General features: G+C 30.3%; 1 protein-coding gene across 1 annotated transcript in view; it reads left to right on the top strand.

Moving 5' to 3' along the window:
- shtd (shattered) overlaps positions 1–19,250 on the top strand; it is a 104,602-nt gene extending 85,352 nt beyond the window's left edge. Inside the window, exons 42-48 of the mRNA XM_067269128.1 lie at positions 1,654–1,729; positions 1,810–1,872; positions 5,000–5,086; positions 11,744–11,839; positions 11,914–12,085; positions 12,163–12,294; positions 19,056–19,250. Coding sequence (XP_067125229.1) covers positions 1,654–1,729; positions 1,810–1,872; positions 5,000–5,086; positions 11,744–11,839; positions 11,914–12,085; positions 12,163–12,294; positions 19,056–19,156 — 727 coding nt within the window. The 3' untranslated portion in view covers positions 19,157–19,250. The remainder of the gene's footprint in view (positions 1–1,653; positions 1,730–1,809; positions 1,873–4,999; positions 5,087–11,743; positions 11,840–11,913; positions 12,086–12,162; positions 12,295–19,055) is intronic.
- Positions 19,251–20,614: the final 1,364 nt, after the last annotated feature.

Below are 20,614 nucleotides of genomic sequence, written 5' to 3'. Positions count from 1 at the left end.
TGTTACCAGCCAAACCCAATTTCAGGCCAAACTAGTTTGTCCTAGGCCGAACTGATTTATGTTCTATAAATAGGTGCCAGTGTAAAAAAAAAATGATTTTGTGTAATTTGAAATGCCACAGTACACCCTGTAAAAATAAATAAAAGATAAAATATTTTATATGCTACACTAAGAAGCACAAATAAGTTCATTTTTAATTTGTTGTGTCACTTCTAATCAATACCGTTTTTGGTTAATGTTACCCTAGGTATCATAGATGGCAGCTCGTCTTCGATTCCAGCGATCAGAAGACGGGACGCACGTTCTAACCCAACCTAACTTATTCTAATAATTTGGTTGCTAATAATTATGGTAATTTATTAGAATAGGTTAAGTTAGGTTAGAACGTGCGTCCCCACTGTTCCCTGTCTTCTGATTACTGGAATCGGAGACAAGCTGCCACATTTGATACTTTGGGTAACATTAACCCCATTTTTTATAATTAAGTAGACTATGTTTTAATAAATATTGTTAATGTAATTGATTGCCTTTTAATTTTATTTTAACCTTAATATACTTGAATAATAATTCTAAATCAGTTCAGCCTAGGGACAATCTAGTTTGTCCCAACACGTGAAGGAAAAACTAGTTTGTCCTGAAATCGGGTTTGGCTGGCCGGTAACACACACACACACACACACACACACACACACACACACACACACACATATATATATATATATATTGCTGCAAAGCAGAATTTTGTTGCCAGACTTGTCCAATGGAAGAAGGTCAGGCCAACATTTTAAAAACTGTTTGAATGGAAGAGTACTTGTGGAACCATTTCATTTTCCAGCGAGATGTTCTGATAGTCAGTCAGACTATCAGAACATCTCGCCGCAGTACGATTAAAAGTTGATACTTCCCTGGTATTTTTACATTGTAATGCTAATAATTGCCAAATTAATATTAATAAAGTAAAGATTGTATACAAAGAAACAAATATGGCTAAAAGAAAATTTAAAGAACATTTTTCAATTATTATGCAAAGTAACTCTGTAAATTTGAATAATGGCATGATGCCAGCGGAATGCTCGGTAAACCTTGTTGGGTATATAAGTTGTAAACGTGGGGAAGGAGACTATAATGGATATTTATCACAGTTGGCAATTTGAACTATATTGTGTATTTGTAAGCCATACTGAAGAGGCCAGTGAACTGGCGAAATGCATTTAGGGATAAGTGTGAAGTAATAAAAAATGTTTTTCTCTCTCTAAAAATCCGGTTTGGTTTTTTAACCTTTTAATTCTAATTCTATTTCCTTTTTAGTAAATGGTTTAGAGTTGAGAAACTTTTCGTTAGAAAAGAAGGAAAATTTAAATTGTTGTTTATTTTCTGTTAGTAGAATTAAGAAAGGTTGAAAAATTCTGACTCTATTGTTTTAAATAATTTATTTAATTTTTATAATAAAAAAAAGATATATTTTAATTTTTATAATAAAAAAGATATATTTTAATTTTTATATAAGAATAAACATTTATGGATTCAGACTTTTGAGACATCTGTTTGAGGAATGGATTTTTATACTAATTTCTGAAGATGGAAAATTTTTAAGTCAGAAATACAAATAATTTCATTTTCTATAATTGACAATCATTTTAAAAAATATTGCAGACATTTACTAGAAAATAATGGAAATTTATACCTAAAACAGAAAGCTGGATATCTGCCATACACTAGCGATCCAAAGGTATTCGGTGATGATTTATATTATTATTTAATTTTATTAATATTTATGATGATTAATACATATTTAATATTTTTATTTAGGGTCTTCATAACTTACTGACAAAAACTTTAGCTAAAGATAATGTGAAGGAATGGGTATCTAAGGTAGGAACAATTTTTTTAAATTGTTTTTGAAAAGCTAAAAAGTATATATTATACTAAAAGTAATGCTACATATGTTCTGTTTGTCAAGTGACAAATGTTTGCATGTGGATGTGAACTATTTGCTAAACTGTTTGTCAAGTAACAAACTCTTGTGTACAAATGTGCATCTATTTCCTGCTCAAGGCCTGGACAAATGTTTATTTGAGTGAAAAAACTCACTCCAGGCTTTTCTTCTCTTCCAAAAAGTTCCTAAACATTAATTTATTTCTAATTATTAAATTTATCGTGAGATGGTAGCCTAACTGCCTACCTCTAGTCGAATTACTTTATATCTAATGATTAAGTTATCTGGTAAATAATCCAGCAGATTATCTGGCAGTACAAATTGAATTCGATTGTTGTACATGTTATAAATTCTGAACATTTATCAAAAACTTCCCATCCACACTATTGTGTATTTAGCAAATGGCAAACCTTTGACATTTGCAATTTAGAAAATACCACATGTGTAGAATATTACCTTAATTCAGATTTATTTTTCAAAGCAAATTAAAAGTTAGGATTGGCTAGATATTACATTGTAATACTGAAAATAAATTAAAAATTAAAAACAGTGTTTAATTATATGTCCTTGAATAATAATATTTTTATACAGTTGATCTGATTTAGTGAAAAACAGAGCAAATAATTTTTGATAACAAAATTTCAAGTAATGAAAATTATCATCAGATTTCCTTTAGTGAGATGTAAATATTACAAGTAACAAAATATTTATATTATTAGTGAAAGGAATCTGAACACTCATCACATGGTTCTGCCTAAAATCACCTTAAAAATTTCTAAGGTAATTTTTAAGGTAATTTTAATTGTTAAATACAATTGTAAAGGTATTCTTATAATATAACCTTTTAACAGTGAACAAGTAATTGTAATAGGATATGTACTGTACCTATGACTACAACCTACAAGATAATTGAAAAATGAATGGTACATTATACTTGTTATAACAAATTAATTTCTGAAGTATGGAAAATTTATATTTACATGTTGTTGCATGATAGACTGACATCTAGATTGTGTTTTAAAAAATGTTCAGTGTAAGGATAGGGATTTAAGAACCCTTTAAATCGAATAGGTAATTTGGGGTACATTCGAGATGTTTGGCGTATAAAATATCCTTTATTTACAAAAGGTTTAAATTGAATTAAAACACTATGTATTTTCAGTTACCATATTACAAGCTATCCTGGGAAGTAATGCTGACAGAAGAGGGGTTTGAACCTGAAACACATCTTGGCAAATAAAAATTCCCGAATAAAAGTTGATGATAGAATTGCCAAGTGTCTGCATAAGCACCTAGTAGTGATAACAAATTAATCAAAGAAAAGAAGACATTGTTTCGGAATATATAATAAAATATTTTGTGTGATCACAAGTGAAAGGTGGTGGGTGATTTTTCCTGCTGTTTTTGCGAGACTGTGATAAGTGGGAAAAGTTTTTTTAACTGAAATTCTTACACAGTTGGATGGATAGCATGTAGCATGAGGATACCAAGGAAGCACAGCTAAGTAAATCAATTTGGTGAAAATGCCAGAAAAAACTATTATGGAAAATCACTACAGCATGTGATTGCTGCTACTGTGGTCTATCTTGTTAAAAATGCAACAGAAATCATGCACAGGTAGATGCAATTATTGGAATCTTAAATTTTGAGCTAGGGAAGCCTTTGAAACCATTTCAACTTTGACACAAAATGCATTAAGTTTATGAGAGTGATGTCAGGATAAAAATGAAATTCAAGTTAGAGATTTGATTTATTGCGAGTTGGCTGTATTAGTTATTGATGTTAAGTTGACTAATTAGATTGTGTAATATAAGATCATTACTTTAACGTAGTAGATGACACACTAAAGAGTGGTGAAATTTCTTGTCATACAAAAAATATATTGAATATTTTTTCTTACAAATAGATCATTTTTAATTTGATGTAAAAAATTTACTAATGTACTAATACACTGCTTCATTGAATTATATATATATATATATATATACCATATTTTACAGACTATAAGATGCACTTTTTTCTTCGAAAAATTGCCTCCAAAATTCAGGTGCGTCTTATAGTCCATAGCGTCTTACAGCTTTTTTTTTTTTTTTAAATTGTTTAAAAATTAAGGTGCGTCTTATAGTCCATAGCATCTTATAGTCCGTAAAATACGGTATATATATATTTTTATAGACTCTTCTACAAATATGATGAAATGACTAATTTCTAATTATTGTAGTTTGGTGCATTCTTATAATTAAGTTTTGCATACTAAAATATATCCAACTGTAATTTCAAAGCTGTTTATAGTATCACTAATAAAATGTCATCAGCCAAAAATATAATTATGTAATATAATGGAGTAGTTTGTCACTTGACAATTTTCATGTTTATAATTAAAAATGGCACTTTTTAAAATGTCAGATTCTTGGCATGTTAAAGCACATTAATAATGATGATTAATAACTAAAAACTACCTTTAAAAGACATGAGTTAGAATAAATGTTCTCATAATGCTTGAAAGTAATGTTTAAAAGATTAAAAATGTTAAAAATTAAATTCATGCTTGATTAAAGGTAATATATTTACATAAAAACAATTATTATAAACATAGATTAAAACAAAACTATTCTGATAAAGACAATGAGCTCAATTCTAGCAAGAAATTATTAGAAAGTAACGTTTTTGATTACTTTGACCAGCTAACATTATGTTCCAATTGGAGTAAAAGGAAAAATAAAATGCACAATTACACTCTGCAAGTCACACATTATGATTTAAATTAAAAAATTGATTTTATTTAATTAACAAAAATAAGCATTTCTAACATCTCCAAATATTGATAAAGACTATGCAAAAATAAAAAATTTAACTGTGTATTCTGTTGTTTTGTTTTTGTTAATTTGAATCTGACAATGACTTTAAATTAATATTTTCAACATTAAATAATTATTTCTTTCTAGATTAAAATTTCAGTTGTTACAGATTAAAGAATTGCATAGTATATTTGTTTATATAGAGTGTAGTATCATTGGATTTTATTAACTGTGTGAAAAATATTAAATTTCTTCTTTCTTACAGAAAAAATCAGTGAGTAAATTCTCTTGTGATCCAATAGTGTACAGTTTTGCTACTTCATTTTTAAAACCAGTAGCAAACACTATACAGGTAAGGTTAAAGTTTGTCACTACTATATTTTGACTGTTTTTACTCGTTTGAAACATAATTTCATCTTCAATATAATAAATACAACTTAAATTTTGTGTTTAATTAAAATGGGGAAAAAAATTATTTTAACTTTTAAATAACAAAAAAAAAAATCTAAAGAAAATTTACCAACACAGTATATTCAAGTATATTGTGTTTTGATGATAAATCATTTTGACACATTGGTTTTTAGATCTTCATTTCTTATAAAAAATAACTGTTTGTTGCAATAACTCTCAACTCGAATTAAAAATATGTATCCATGTATCCTTGTCAGTTATGAAGTTGGCATCGACAACATTTGTGCAAGTTAAACCTCAAATTTGTAAATTGTCAAACAGTATTTTATTCTGACATTGTACTAAAAGTATTTAAATTGGCTGTACAGTCCATAATGATGTTTTTTGTAACATATTAGATTAAGTTAATGTAAAATAATAAAATTAACTTAGATATTACACAAAACACATGAAATACTAATCAACAGTCAACAAAAACAGTACAGCTGATACAGTACAGTCAATGTTACCACATTAGGGATTCTCTTCTGGAATGACTACATAATAGTAATAGTATGTTAAGTTTATTATTCTAATACATAAAAGAAATCATAGATCAAAGTAATTCCTGTTTTTAAAATCTGTTGAAATAATAAATACAGTAAAATCCCACTTAACTCTGATTCAATATAATGCGGTCTGCTCGAAGACTAAAAAAAGCTCAAAATTTATGCTGATTTAAATTATTGCGGCATTTCATTGATTTGTATATAATATGATTATTTACAAACATGAACCAATCGGAAGAAAGTGGCAAAAAGGTGTACTTTCTTTAAATTTGTTTGTTTGGTGCAATTTTGGAAAAAATATAACATCATGATGCTGTAGGAAATATTGACTTCACTTGGCAAGAATTAACTGATAACTGCATGAATGAAGGGTGGAAGAAGTTATGGTTGAAGGTATTCAAGAATTCTCAATGAGAAGAGCCTATCACTATTGTTAGGTTAATCAAACTCAACCTATTTGATACAGTAGGAATAGGAGATGTAGATGAGCAAGATATTGAGGAGTTACTGCAGGTTTCTGGTGAGAGCCTTACCAACGACAACTTCAAGAACTGGCAGAACAAGGAATTCATGTAGAACTGGAAAATAGTGATTCTGAAAACAAAGAATTTCTCTACAGTTTTCTTTAGTAAAAGTTTGGTAACGATAACTGAAATTGTTGATCCAAATTGTAGCAAACAATCCAGATTTTGAAAGGAGTGCAAAAGCAAAACAAAGTGCTTTGGATGTGATCTTCTGCTATTGGCATTTGCTTAAGGAAAGAAAAATGCGACAAATGAAACTACATGACTTTATCGCAAAAAAAACAAGAAAAGCCAGAACCTTCTTCACAAAAAATGAGCTTTACATTTCTGTAAGCATATGTTTATGTGTTGTTTAACATATATTTTATACAAATTAATATAAAAATAACTTAAAATTAAAGTAAAATTTGTTTTTGGTTGCATGCTCCCCTATCCCTATTTACTGTATGTTAAAATGACCTCGTTTAACACTGTTTGTTTAGCTCTTTGTCGTCTAGGAATGCATCCCCCGCATTAAGCAGGGTTTTACTGTAGTAACAAAATAAAAATATAACTATGTAATTCAAATTTATGTTGAAGCATGGTGGAAATTGGTTGTACTGTTACTATTAATCATACTAGCTATTATTTCAGTTTTGATATGATGCATACTGTAAGTCTGAATATTTGATTTTTTCCAAAATTTCTTAACCATACATTCATAACCATATATGTACTGTACAAGTATAACATACAATTTACAGTTAAGATATATTTGATTTAAAAATTTTGCTGATTTCAGATTTATGTAAAACACATACACTTCAACTAGAAAGGTCTCTGCAGTGAACCTTATAAATATTCACAGTAAATGGTGCAAATGAAAACTATAAATAATAATAATACATTCTATGGGATTCTCACATCATGTTGACAAGATGCTAAAAAAAGTGAGAATGTGGTAAATGAAATGGAATAAAGATGAGCTGTATAATTACTAGCATACCTTTTTTTTAAGCAAAGCCTACAGTAAAACTTCAAACATAACTGGCTCAAACTAAACTAAAAACTAAACATCTGAAATTTTTCAGATGTTTAGTTTTTACTGTACCTGCAGTAAAAGCACATTGTTTGAGGATCCTGGAGAAATGGGTCCATCAGTGTTGTTATTGTTATGGTGACCATCGCCTTCAGGTTGGAGATGGACATCTGATAATGGCCAGAAACAGGATTCTCAATTTTGACAGCACTACGAGAGATTACCTTTTTCTAGACTTCTGTTAATGAAACAAATGACACTGTAAGAAATTTGTCTAAGCAGTCTCTATTTAATTGAATAAACCGCCATAATAAACTGCTCACTGATAAATGCATATTCTTCCATGCCACCAATTAAATCACATGTTTTCACCATATCATCTATGAGCGATTTTTTTTTACCTGTGTTCATAATGTCTTTTTTATCAGTACCATCCTCATGTTTATCATCATTTAGCACAATTTCATCAATTTCTCTATCACTCAAGGAGTGCATCATTGTCAATGTTCATCACTTCTTTGATGTGAGCTACCTCTAAGGTATGGAAGCCTTTGGAGTAAGCAATAACGTTTGATATTATTTTCTTCTTGTTGGTGACACTAAATCCTTCAAATTCTTTGGCTGCAGGCTTATTTTCATTCAACATCGTTATAGGCCAAAGTTTGTGCTAAGCATTTTTTAATGTTGATTGAGTTACATTTTTCCAGGCATTAACAAGTGCATAAATGATATCCTTAAGAGTGAATTCTTTCAGGAAATCTTGGATAGCTATGCCTCCATTGACTGCATCAAGCATGCAGTTCAGAAAAAGTCTTTATACTTTATCTTCAATGAGTGTAAAATTGCTTGATCACAAGGTTGTATTAAAGAGGTCATATTAAAATGATAAATGACAAACATTATTTTAACAAGACATTCATCAGGGGGATGCATGGAACAGTTCCAAGATTTTGTTGCTTCTAAACAATTTTCTTCCAGTTTAGCTTCCCTACAATAAATAAGCTTGTGCAGCTGGTATGAAGTGGTTATTGAACCATATTAAACATTTCTGTTACCATGCTTTATTCTTTGCATAACAATGCACAGGTAAATTTTTTATGCCTTTTAAAACATCTTGGATGTTAGCTATTGTGTGTGCCGGCAGCATTTGCACACCCAATGGTCTTCCTTAGTGTCCTTGAAACTCACTGTCCTTTCATCAGCCTTTGTTAATGTTTTTCTAGAGATGTAGCATCAGTAGAGAGCTATTTCATCATTGTTGTAAATGTGCTCCAGACTAAGGTTTTCATCCAATACCATTTTGGTAAATTCGTCAATGTAATGCTCATCTACATCATAATCAGATTTTCAAGTATTTTATACCATTACTCTTCTTAAATTCCTGCAGTCAGCCTTCTGAGTATTCACACTCGCCTTCAATATTTAGTTCCTCATGGTATTTTATAGCTTGTTTTGTGACTGTTGAACTAGTCTGTGGGAAATGTTCACTTTTTTGTTGTTGAATTTACTCTATTGGCATGTGATTAAGATCTTCATGTTTTGCCTTAAGTGGAATTTGTTATGTGGTGCATTTTTTGAGTAATTTTTTAAATCATGATATTTTGCTTCAATATCGCACTATATTTAATATGTTCTTTTGTGTTTGATTAAAAACATATTACAGTTTATGATTGCATAATTTTTAGTTTAATACACATTTAAAATAATAATAAAATTTGAAGTTTATGAAAAAAAGAAAAAAAAATTAATTTACAGAGATTTGCTGAACTTTGTACATCTGTTAGTTAGACACATCTATCTTCTTTTAAACAAAACAAACTGCAGCTCTCTAGCTAGAGCGGGGGAGAAGTTATTGCCATTATTTACACTACATCTCTAATTACTTAGTGGGGAGAGGAGATGAGTTGATTGTTATTGTGAAGCTACACATCAAAGTTTATCAACATATATTTCTGCTTCAAATAGTGAATATTTGACTCTTTTCATATATTTTTTTCAATGCTTTATACAATAATACACTATAATAAGCGATTAGTTAATTTTTTCCTGCAATTACGCAATATTCGGAAGTAATGAGTTTCCTGGTAAATTTTTCTGCTGAAAACTTTTCATAAGGAATCTTCTTGTCAAAATAACATAAAAACTAGTAGAATTACACTCTAAAATAAAGAATATAGCTATTTGTTAACGTTTGTTACGTTATTTCTGACTCTAATGACATGGATTGGTTCTTCGTGGGAAAATCCTGACCAGATGGTTCTGAAAAAACTCTCATTCATTGAAGTTGATTCAGTTATAATATAAATTACCAACTAGAGCATAATAGGCATAGAAACAAAAATTTTAAAGCCAATTAACAGCAAGATCTTCCATAGACTTACTATAGGGAGGTGGAGTTTTCCGGGATTATTTATTGCTAGATACTTTTGAAAACATATTTACTTGCCTAAATATTGTCAAATTAGCTAATTTAATGCCTAAGTACATTAAATTAGTTAATTAGAGCTAAAAGCAAATTTATTGTAATTGTTTACATTTTACTTTGATGGTTGGAAGTGGGGGCTTTTTGCAGCAATTTTTTCTTTTCACAAGTCTGTGATTAGTTAAAGTAATATCAACAAAGACAGAAGATACCCAATAAAACCTTAGAAGGAGTTTCCTTTTGATTGTTTTCAGCCAACTGTGTAGTTAACTGCGAAGATTTACTGTAGAATGGTAGGGGGATGTATTTACTGAAATATTTATGGCCCAGGGTGGTAACAAAACACTTATTGGCTTAAATAAAGTCAATTGACCTACAGAAGAGCAAATCAAAGCTAAGATCGTAGAAAACTCTAATATAACGCAAATTAATCGAATTTTTTGATTAATTTTTTAATTTATGCCGAATGGTGTATTTTGTATTACCAATTAACAAAAATGTCACATGATATACACCTAACAGTGTCTAACCACCTGGAAAGGATTAAATTAAGCAATGATTTCCTGATTTTCAATAGTTTCTGGTCGTCATTTGGAATTGTCAATGAATGTTTGTCTTACATGGTGGATTGCTTTGAAATTGTTTGCAAAACTTGCATTACTCAATTATAAATGATTCTGACTTTGTGAACTGCAGAATACAAAGTGCACACTGATGCAGAGTTGCCATTTTTGATTATGGCTTTTCCTAGAAGCACTAGAAAATATGACATTTGAATGCAGATGGACAGCTACTCTATTGACTGGTGTAAGTTGCATACTACTCAGGAATAATTAACATTGCTACCATTTTAAATTATTGTAATTTTCTTTTTGGAAGACTCATATTATAATTGGCTACCATTGTATACATACTATAATATCGTACAGCAATGGTGTTTAGGTGTCTTGAACTCCAAACCAATGTTTTAACTAATTTATATTTTTATTAACAAAGATTTGTGAAATTCAGGTGATCAACCACTTTCAAAGAAACCAAAAAGCATAGAGGTATCGACATTATCTTTGAACAGAATTTGTTTCATATTCATAATTTTTATTTTACTTCATTTATTATTAATTCCCTTTACTTTTATAAAATTAAATTTGGACTGAGCAGCTCTGCAAAAACTTAATTCTGTTTTCAGGTTTTCAAAGCAGAGCAAATACACCAGATATTAGCGAGGTTGAGGCCAAAGTTTTAAATATGAAAACGTGTATGTCGGATGTTCAGCGCCTCTTTCCTGTAAGCCTAGAAGTTTGACAATGGTGTTTGGAAAGTCAGTGGAATCACGCTTGACATTCTAAACACCATTGTCAAACTTCTAAGCTTACAGGAAAGAGGCACTGAACATCCAACATACACGTTTTCACATTTAAAACTTCAGCCTCAACCTCGCTATTGTTATATAAAGTATATTTATTGTATATTACACAACCATTTAACATTGTATCATGCCATTAGTGGATGCAATTGACTTTTGGATTTGGAAGTAATTTTTTTTTATTTATTATATTAGTTTTGCTATTTTAAGTACTGGTGGTCATAAGGCAGATTGAATGTGTTTGCCTGTTACATATATATAATTTCTAATGTTTTGTGCATCTTTTTGAAAGTTAAATATTGATATGCATCAAAAAACTTTTTACTGTAACTTTCTGTGTTGATGTTTGTTTCCTTACAAGCAATTGACATTTTGTTTTGTTCTATCTTTTGTATTAATCTACAGAAGATTGTTCTCATTTTTTATTCTGTCAACTTCTTCTTTTTGCTTATAACAACAGAAGTTAAAATATCTTTTATTCTTTTTATTGGATTATTTCTATTTCTGATGGAAATGGAACTGTACTATTTACAAGAATAGTTATTTTCAAATACCAATTCACTAGATTAACTAGTCAAATGGTTGGTAAAATCAACCAAAAGAATTTGGGGAGAACATCATATAAGATATGGAAATTCTAATGCCTACCAAATATCATTTCCAATATTTTAGTGCTAGATTTTGTCATCTTACATATTATTCAATTACTTTCTATTATTACAGGAAATTGAATGGCAACAAAAGCTCAGTTCTTTGCTTTATGAATGTGCTTTGGAAGAAAAAATGGAAATACTTCCTACTTGTCTTGCTCTTTGTCAGGTTAGAAGAAATAACAGATTCTTTTTCATAGTTATTTGTAACTTATTTGGTTAAACCAATATTTAAAACTTTAGATGGCAGAAAAAATGAAAAAGGAATCAAATATGTTAGAGTTGTGGCAGTTGAAATTAATGTTGGCCAATCAACAGAGATCCGAAGCGACCGATAAACAGCCGCTCTTGGGTTCAGACTTTACGTTGGCCATTAAAAACCAGCTGGAAAAAGTGATTGGTATATTGGCAAGAGGTAAGCAATAACAGTTGAATTAAATATATTTATTAATGATTTGACACAAATAGTAACTTTAATTTTCACTTTTTTAGGCCAACAAGAGAACATATTAGCTTATTTATCTGGCAGGAAGAATGGCTTTCAGTTATTACCCAATTTGGCTCCATTTTTGGTATTCTATGATATACCTCCTTCAGGATCTCTTAAATTGTCTTTGCAAGATGGTAAATATAGGATTTTTATTTAAAATAAACAAAACAATTATATAGAATGTCAATTTGAAATTATTTAACTTTTTATTAGAACTTTTTATTTTTAATATTTTTCTTATATTGAAACAAGTTAATAATGCATGGGTTTCCATGCATTATTAACCCTTTTGGAATTTTACACTTTATTAGAATGATATTTTTACTATATTAACATCAAACAATTGCCAGACAATATTGGGGTATATCAATACCGCTATTAATTAAAAGTTAAGTAATTAATAGTAACATTAATATAGCCAGATATAATGCAGCAGTTGTTTGGCGTTAATCTTAAAGATTGGTTAATTGATGTTTGTATTTTTACTATATTAATATTTGCTGAAATTAAATTTTGCTATATTTATAAATGTATCAAAAGAGTAGTCATTCTGTATTTATTTATTTTACAAAAAATTAGATACAAAAAATAATATCTGAAAAGATATGGAATGACTGTCTTCCAAAGGACAGTTAAGTCTATGGTAAATAAACAAAAGTAACAAGGCAAAAGAATTTTTCTTAATGTTATGTATGTAAACCCCCAGGGGATAACCCACACCAAATTGCCTCTTGACCTAGTTAGGTGACCCTATGCCTCTGACCTTTGTTGTGTTCATTTGTCTTCAGTCAGTCATGCATTAGCTGTTGACACACTTAGACCTGGAGGCACAACATTACATGTGTATTATCACACTGTTACATTTCTATTATAGTAAAGTTAATTATATACGTTAACAAGTAATCGTTTATTTTACGGACACAACAATTGGCAACGAGGATAAAATTGGCAATGAATTGGCAACAAGAATAAAATTGACAATGAGGACAAAAAAGATATAAAAATGAGTGAACTTACAGAATTAATTTCAACTCTAAATGTCAGTTGGTGGAGACAAAACCGGAACTATCAGTTTAACGAGTTCTCCAAATGCAAGCCCTAACCTTTGAAACTTACGACAAAATTTCCAAGACCCTTGAAAACTATTCTCAATGACTGGATAACTTTTTCAAAATCAAAGGACTAACCAGAACAGACACCATCACTGAAGTTAAGGTAATGATATTAATCAATTGTCTTGGACTGAAACATCAGCTACTGACCAACCTAATGGCACCAGAAATACCCTCTAAGCGAACCTTTGCTGAATCAATGAAGTTGTTACAAAATCACCTAACACCAAAACAAAATATCTTAGCAGAACAGCATAAATTTTTGTTTACAGTACAACATAATGGCGAGTCCATTTCAAATTACGCAAGTTCATTAAAACAATTCTCAAAAAGTGCAGATTTCAAGTCTAGTTGTAACATTGTGGACTGTATAAAATCCGTCATAGATCTAATGTTAAGAGTACAATTCATACATGGTTTACAAGATGCCGATATCTGTGAGAAAAGTCTACAACAAACTGATCTAACATCCGAACACACACTAGAAATTGCATTAGCCATAGAAGCTTCCAAAATTGAAAATGACGAAGTATATAAAAGTAACCACCTTGTTCACAAAATTATCAAAAATACTCAAATAAAACGATGCTCACATCCTCAAACACAATTATCAGATTGAAACAGAAGCAGAATAGAAGGTCACAGTGGAAATTCAGTTAACCTAGATGAACTCCATTTAGAAGGACTATGCTTACATTGTGGGAAAAACAACTATAAATCAATAAACTGTAGAGTCAAAGACCTAATGAAATGTGAATATTGTCATAAAAAAGGCCATACAGGAAAAATTTGCATATCATCCTTAACCCTTTCCATGCGGTTAGCTACCGATCGGTGTGTATCACGTGACTTCTTCGTTTATCGGTGATGCGAAACTTACCGATCGGTAACAATTAAAAAATTCGATTAATTTGCGCTATATTCGAGTTTTCCAGAGATCTTAGCTTTGATTCGCTCTTCTGTATGTCGATTGACTTTGTTTAAGCCAATAAACGTTTTGTTACTACCCTGGGCCATAAATATTTTGGTAAATACATCCCCTACTATTCTACAGTAAATCTTCGCAGTTAACTACACAGTTGGCTGAGAACAATCAAAGGGAAACTCCTTCTATAGTTTTATTGAGTCTCTTCTGTCTTTGTTGACGTTGCTTTAACTAATCACAGACTTATGAAATGAAAAAATTGCCGCGAAAAGCCCCGCCTCCAACCTTCGAAGTAAAATGTAAACAATCACTGTAAATTCGCTTTTTAAATCGACTTTTAATTCTAATTAACTAATTTAATGCACTTAGACATTAAATTAGCTAATTCGACAATATTTAGGCGAGTAAATATGTTTTTAAAACTATCTAGCGATAAATATTCCCGGGAAACTCCACCTTCCTATAGTAAGTCTATGGAAGGTGTTCGCGCTGTTAATTTGGCTTTAAAATTTTTGTCAAATGAATTCATATATATTTTGAATACATTTAATTATTTTACAAAAGTAAGAGCAAAGCTCTACGACTGAAACAGTCGTACAGCTGACTAATCGGTGTCGCTTCACGATAACAATCGACTACTCTCCTAGCTAAGTAATTACAGACATAGTGTGAATAATGGCAATAACTTCTCCCCCACTCTAGGTAAAAAGCTGCAGTTTGTTTTGTTTAATAGAGGACAGATGTTTCTATCTAACAGATGTACAAAGTTCAGCGATTCTCTGTAAATTAATTTTTTTTTCTTTTTGTTCGTAACCTTCATATTATTTTAAATATGTATAAAACTAAAAATTATACAGTCGTAAACTGTAATATGTTTTTAATCAAACACAAAAAACAGATTGAATATAGCGCGATATTGAAGCAAAATATCGCGATTATGTATATCGCGATTTTTGTGTATATCACGATGTGTATATTGATATCGGATACACATCAATATACACATCAATTATGCAGGACCATTTGTGAATCATTATTTCTTTATTGCTGTCGATGCCAAAAAAATTACCCAAAAACGCAAAAATGCGCCGCATAACGAATTCCACCTATTTACTTAATGCTAAAGGTTTTCAGCATGGGAAGGGTTAAGGAAACAAACGTCAGCAATCAGCAGGAATCATAACATCCACAATATTAATCATGAACACGTAATTGACTTTGATATAAACATTATTCTAGATGTATTTGTTAATATAACGGAAACTGATGACAGAATCCTCACAGAAATCTATGTTAATGGTACAAAAGTCTGTTTTGAATGTGACACTGGCAGTCGCGTTACCATAATCAGTATCGACGAATTCAATCACTTACAATTGAATGCACCCATAGCAAAAATGGAAATGACTTTTCGAAGTTACTCAGGAGATATTTTCAAACCTCTAGGAGTAGCGAAAGTAATAACTAAAATTAGTGATAATTACAATATAGAGGACTTGTCTTGTATGTTGTTCTCTTCCAAAAAAAAAAGCAATAGTAGGAAGAGATTGAATTTGGAGTTTAAAGATTGACATCAATGAACTCAGCCACACATCTAAGATCAACGACATTTTGTCAACAAAAATAAAAGCCATCCAGGACGCACGATCACTGACAACACAAATGTGCGATGCAACACGAACACATGATACTACTATCACTGACAAGGAAATTCAAAGAGAATCATCAATTGATAAGGAACTATCACAGATCAAAAACAATATTGTTAATGGCCATATGTATGACCCAGAAATATCCACACACAATGGCATTCTGTTTAAAGGACACTGTATAATCGTCCCAAGAAGTTTACAACCAGCAGTCCTGCAAGAGTCTACACACATAGGCATCGTTCGAATGAAGGTCCTAGCCTGAAATTACTGTTGCTGGCGTAATATTGACTCTGATATTGAGAATATGGTTAAAAGTTGCAAAGAGTTCTGTGACATTAAGAAAAACCCAACAAAAGCCCCGATACACAAATGAGAAACGTCCTACAAAAAACTGGCAATGTATACACATCAATATACACATCAATTATGCAGGACCATTTATGAATCATTATTTCTTTATTGCTGTCGATGCCAAATCAAAGTGGCTGGGAATATTCTATACAAAGAAAGCACCAGACACATCCATCATAATCCATTTTCTACGTGAAGTCTTTGATTGATTTGGTCTACCTGAGATTTTAGTAAGTGGTGATGCAAGTATTTTTAAGTCACAAGAATTTCAAGAGTTTTGTTCAAGAAATGGAATCCGTCAAAACTTAATAGCACCAGGATACCCAACTGCAAATGGCCAGGCTGAAAGATACTGCCACATCTTAAAAACACACCTCAAATGTATGAAGTATGAAAGTGGTATTCTATATCAGAAGCTCCATGAACTACTATTCCAGTATAGAGCGACTCCCTTATCTAACGGGAAAAGTCCAGTAGAAAACTGATTAGGACATACAATAAGAACAAAATTAGATTTGCTCAAACCCCAGGCACAAGCTTTCCAAAGGAACATAACCAAACAACAGAAATTCTACAAATTTTATCATGGGGGAGATCATTTACAATCCCAAAATTACACAACTTCCGGTCCTTGTGAATACAGTATTGTTGCTGAACGACTAGGTTGTGTACATTACTTAATTGAACTTGACAATGGATACGTAATAAAAAGGCATTACGATCAACCATGCCTATGTGAAATTAACAAACAGACAAATCCTATCCAGATAGGATTCGACTTCAACAAAAAGAAAGTTGACAGATGCAATGACATAGTAAACAATAGAGACTCATACCTAGCTAGCGCTAGTCCACACCCAAGCACAATTAACTATGACGAAGGAACTGTAACGACTTTACTCAACAAAAAGGAGACAATGATGAAAACAACTTTCAAACAGCCCCCAGAGGAGGAGGAGGGAGAATCTAGCCGAACGATGACAAACTCAAATGAATCGGAGCCTTGACAATCAGTGCAAATATGAAGACTGGTACAATGCCTAAATCTTTAAACAAACAAATTTTAAACATTTTATTGAATGTGGGAGAATTGTTATGTATGCAAATTTCCTGGGGTAACCCATACCAAATTGCCCCTTGACCTAATTAGGTGACCCTGCACCTCTGACCTTTGTCATGTTTCTTTGTCTTTGGCCAGTCATGCATTAGCTGTTGACACGCTTAGACCTGGAGGCACAACATTACGTTTGTATTATCACACAGTTACGTTTCTATTATAATAATGTTAATTATATACGTTAACAAGTAATTGTTTATTTTATGGACACAACACTTAATGTAATTTATTATACAATAGTATAAAAAAGTAAATACATAAAAATATTTACAATGTTAAAGTAAACTAACTACAGGTGTTGAGTGTAAAAATTAAAAAAAAGTATTGGGAATTATAAATAATCTTTTACATACTCTTAAAAATGTTGAAATTTTCATTTGATGAAACAATGTGTATTGATCAGAAGAATGTCCGGTTGAACAAACGTAGATATTTCTGGTATTTTAAGATGAAAACATAGCTGAATAATATATGTTTACACTGTGTTTATTCTAATAAACAGTGCACTGTCTACAGCTTTTATCATCTTGAAGCCGTTGCAAGATGATAAAAGATGAATATGATATAGTATGCTAGCATAAATACAGTATATTCATTTTCATGTAACACTAATATATGCTGTCTAGGCATTACGAGTCAAAATAAAAGTTGAACCAAATGCTTTTGTTAAGAATAGAAATTCAATCAAATTTATGTTATTATTTATTGCAAATTATAATGCACTAAAAGAAATTAAGTTAATTTGTGATTCATTATTTATGTATAAATTAGTCAATTATTTAATTTAACAGTTAGTTATTTGCAGTTTTAAGCCAAGGTTTCATACATTGGAAGTCTTCAAAGCAAACTTTCTATGAAATCAAATTCTGTTACAGATTTTCTTTTGATTCAATGATAGATACAAACTTGATTAAAACTTAAATCTTTACATAATCAATACAGTTCAGAAATATGTATAAATTTATTTAGAACATTACTGACATGGAATGAACCAAACACCACAGAAAATGGCTATGTATATGAATTTAATATAGAAAATTTAACATCAAAGAAGTAATTGATGCTTGATAAAATGTATTTTTAGTAGATTGGTAAAAGTTGAATTTTTTTCATGTATGTTAATAATATTTGAGGATTTCATTAGCACAAAGATATATATATGTAATAACTTGGCCATTGGGTATATTTTCTGGTAAATTTTAAAACAGTCAGATAGGCAAATTGATGACCTAGCTCATTTCATTTGAAACAGACTGTTATTGGTTTCCTTATACTGCTCTATTAAAACTGCTTTACTAGGCAATGCAGCTATTATTTGAGAGAATCTAGAACACACGATTTTCCTGAAAGTTTCACAAGTAACCAAATAATAAATTTTGTTAGTTTGAAGGATTTTTGAAAGCTGTTTACAGTATATTGACACATACAGAATTCAATGTGTCCTGTACATTTCTACACTATCATTTCTGTTGTTGAAATGCAGTATTGACTAAGATGAATGGTTACCAACTGTTGTTATATTGTAGGATACCTACATCTTGTTTTCTCATACATTATTGAAATTAGACTCTGGAATATCCTGTATGAAAAGTGGTAATGATTACTATAAAAATTAATTGTTTATATTTTTTCCTGCCTTTTTTTTATCTAAGGAAAATTAATAATTTTAGTACTAGTAATTTAGTAATTTTAGTAATAAAAATATATTATTAATTTATTAATAATATATTTTTTACAGGAATTATCAACTTGCCAATCCTTTATCTTCAGCTACATCAAATGCAGATGACCGTACATTCGATTATGGTTTTACTCGCAGTTCTTCAGCCATCTAACTAACTGTGTACATGTATATATATTTGATGGAAATATTTTGTATTATTATATTTTATAAACAAATGAAATAATTTATTAAATAGTATCTATTATTTGATATGGAAATTTGCACAAGTTATTATTTTATAAGGTTAAAGGATGCCTTGAATCCTTTGACCTTAAATGTTTGACTTCAAATATTTTCCATACATTTTAGATCAGTTTTACAATGAATGATGAAATAGAAAGCACCATATAATAATTGCCTCTGACTCAAACAGTACATTTCTTTATTGTCTTTAGTAATTATACACAAATAATGCACAAATTTAAATATCATTTAAGTTAAACTGAATATAATTTTGTTACACTGTACTTGAAAACTATAGTTTTGAGTTTGAGTTTGATTACAAATAACAGGTGTCTTACCATGCATACACGTTTTATATTACTTGGATTACTTTCAAGAATATAATAAAATATATTTGCTAACTTGTAAGAAGTTTTTGAGTATAAGATGTCTGTTTTCAAAGGAATTGTTGGAGTTACAAATCATGTCTCTCCTACAGTTCCAGCAGAAAATTAGGATCCATACCATACATTTTTAATGTACAGTACAAAACCTAAATCTCTGCTGGTGCCGTAGCATACAACATACCTTTTCCAAAGTTCTGTGAATGTTTTCTTTTGACTGTTCAATGTTGGAGTCTATGAACTATTGTGTGTGTAACTAAAGGAGAGGGGTTTGCCAAAAGTATACTCATTGTACACAACAGGGTGGAAGTGGTTAAAAACTGCATACGTAAGTATGGCACCTAATTATTACAAGTTTCTGCCGATTTTTCCCCTACCAAAATTTTGAGTTTCTGAAAATATTTAACAGCAATATATTTTTGAAAATTTTATGTTGATTTCTGTTTTAATGGATTATTTGCCCACAAAGGACTTCATAGATTAATATATGAAGATCAGTGTAAAATATATAAGTAGACATTTATGTAAGTTGCTTTTATTTTGTATTCTGTACATTTAAGTGTGACTTTTTAAGAACCATAATCAGTTATTTTGATAGGGTATTTTGTCTTGTATCTGTTTATTGTTTGATAATTAAAATGAAGTAACCTTAAAGTGCATCTTTAATCTTTACTAAATCATAGCAAATATGTAAATATAACTTCCTATAAATTGCTTAGTCTGTGCAAACTCCTTTATCACTCCTTGATCTTGCCTTTTGAAACATCCTGGCACAGCATCTGATGTTAAGTGTGAATGCCTATACTATCTTTTGCAACTTGGGTGAAAACAACCATATCTAGCATAGAATTACTTGTAATAAAATATCTAAATCTCTTCAGAAGTGAAATACTGTGAGTGGATATTATCTGAAATTGATTGTATCCATATATAGCAATTATTTGCAGAATTATATGTTATATTAGGAGGAAAGGTGAATGTAAGGGAGTAGTTTGTGAACATATGATT

The sequence above is a fragment of the Centruroides vittatus genome, unplaced genomic scaffold (assembly GCF_030686945.1).
Source record: "Centruroides vittatus isolate TY-2023 unplaced genomic scaffold, ASM3068694v2 contig_347, whole genome shotgun sequence".
NCBI lineage: Eukaryota > Metazoa > Arthropoda > Arachnida > Scorpiones > Buthidae > Centruroides > Centruroides vittatus.
The sequence above is the reverse complement of the archived record's forward strand: the minus strand, read 5'-3'. Positions and strand labels throughout refer to the sequence as shown.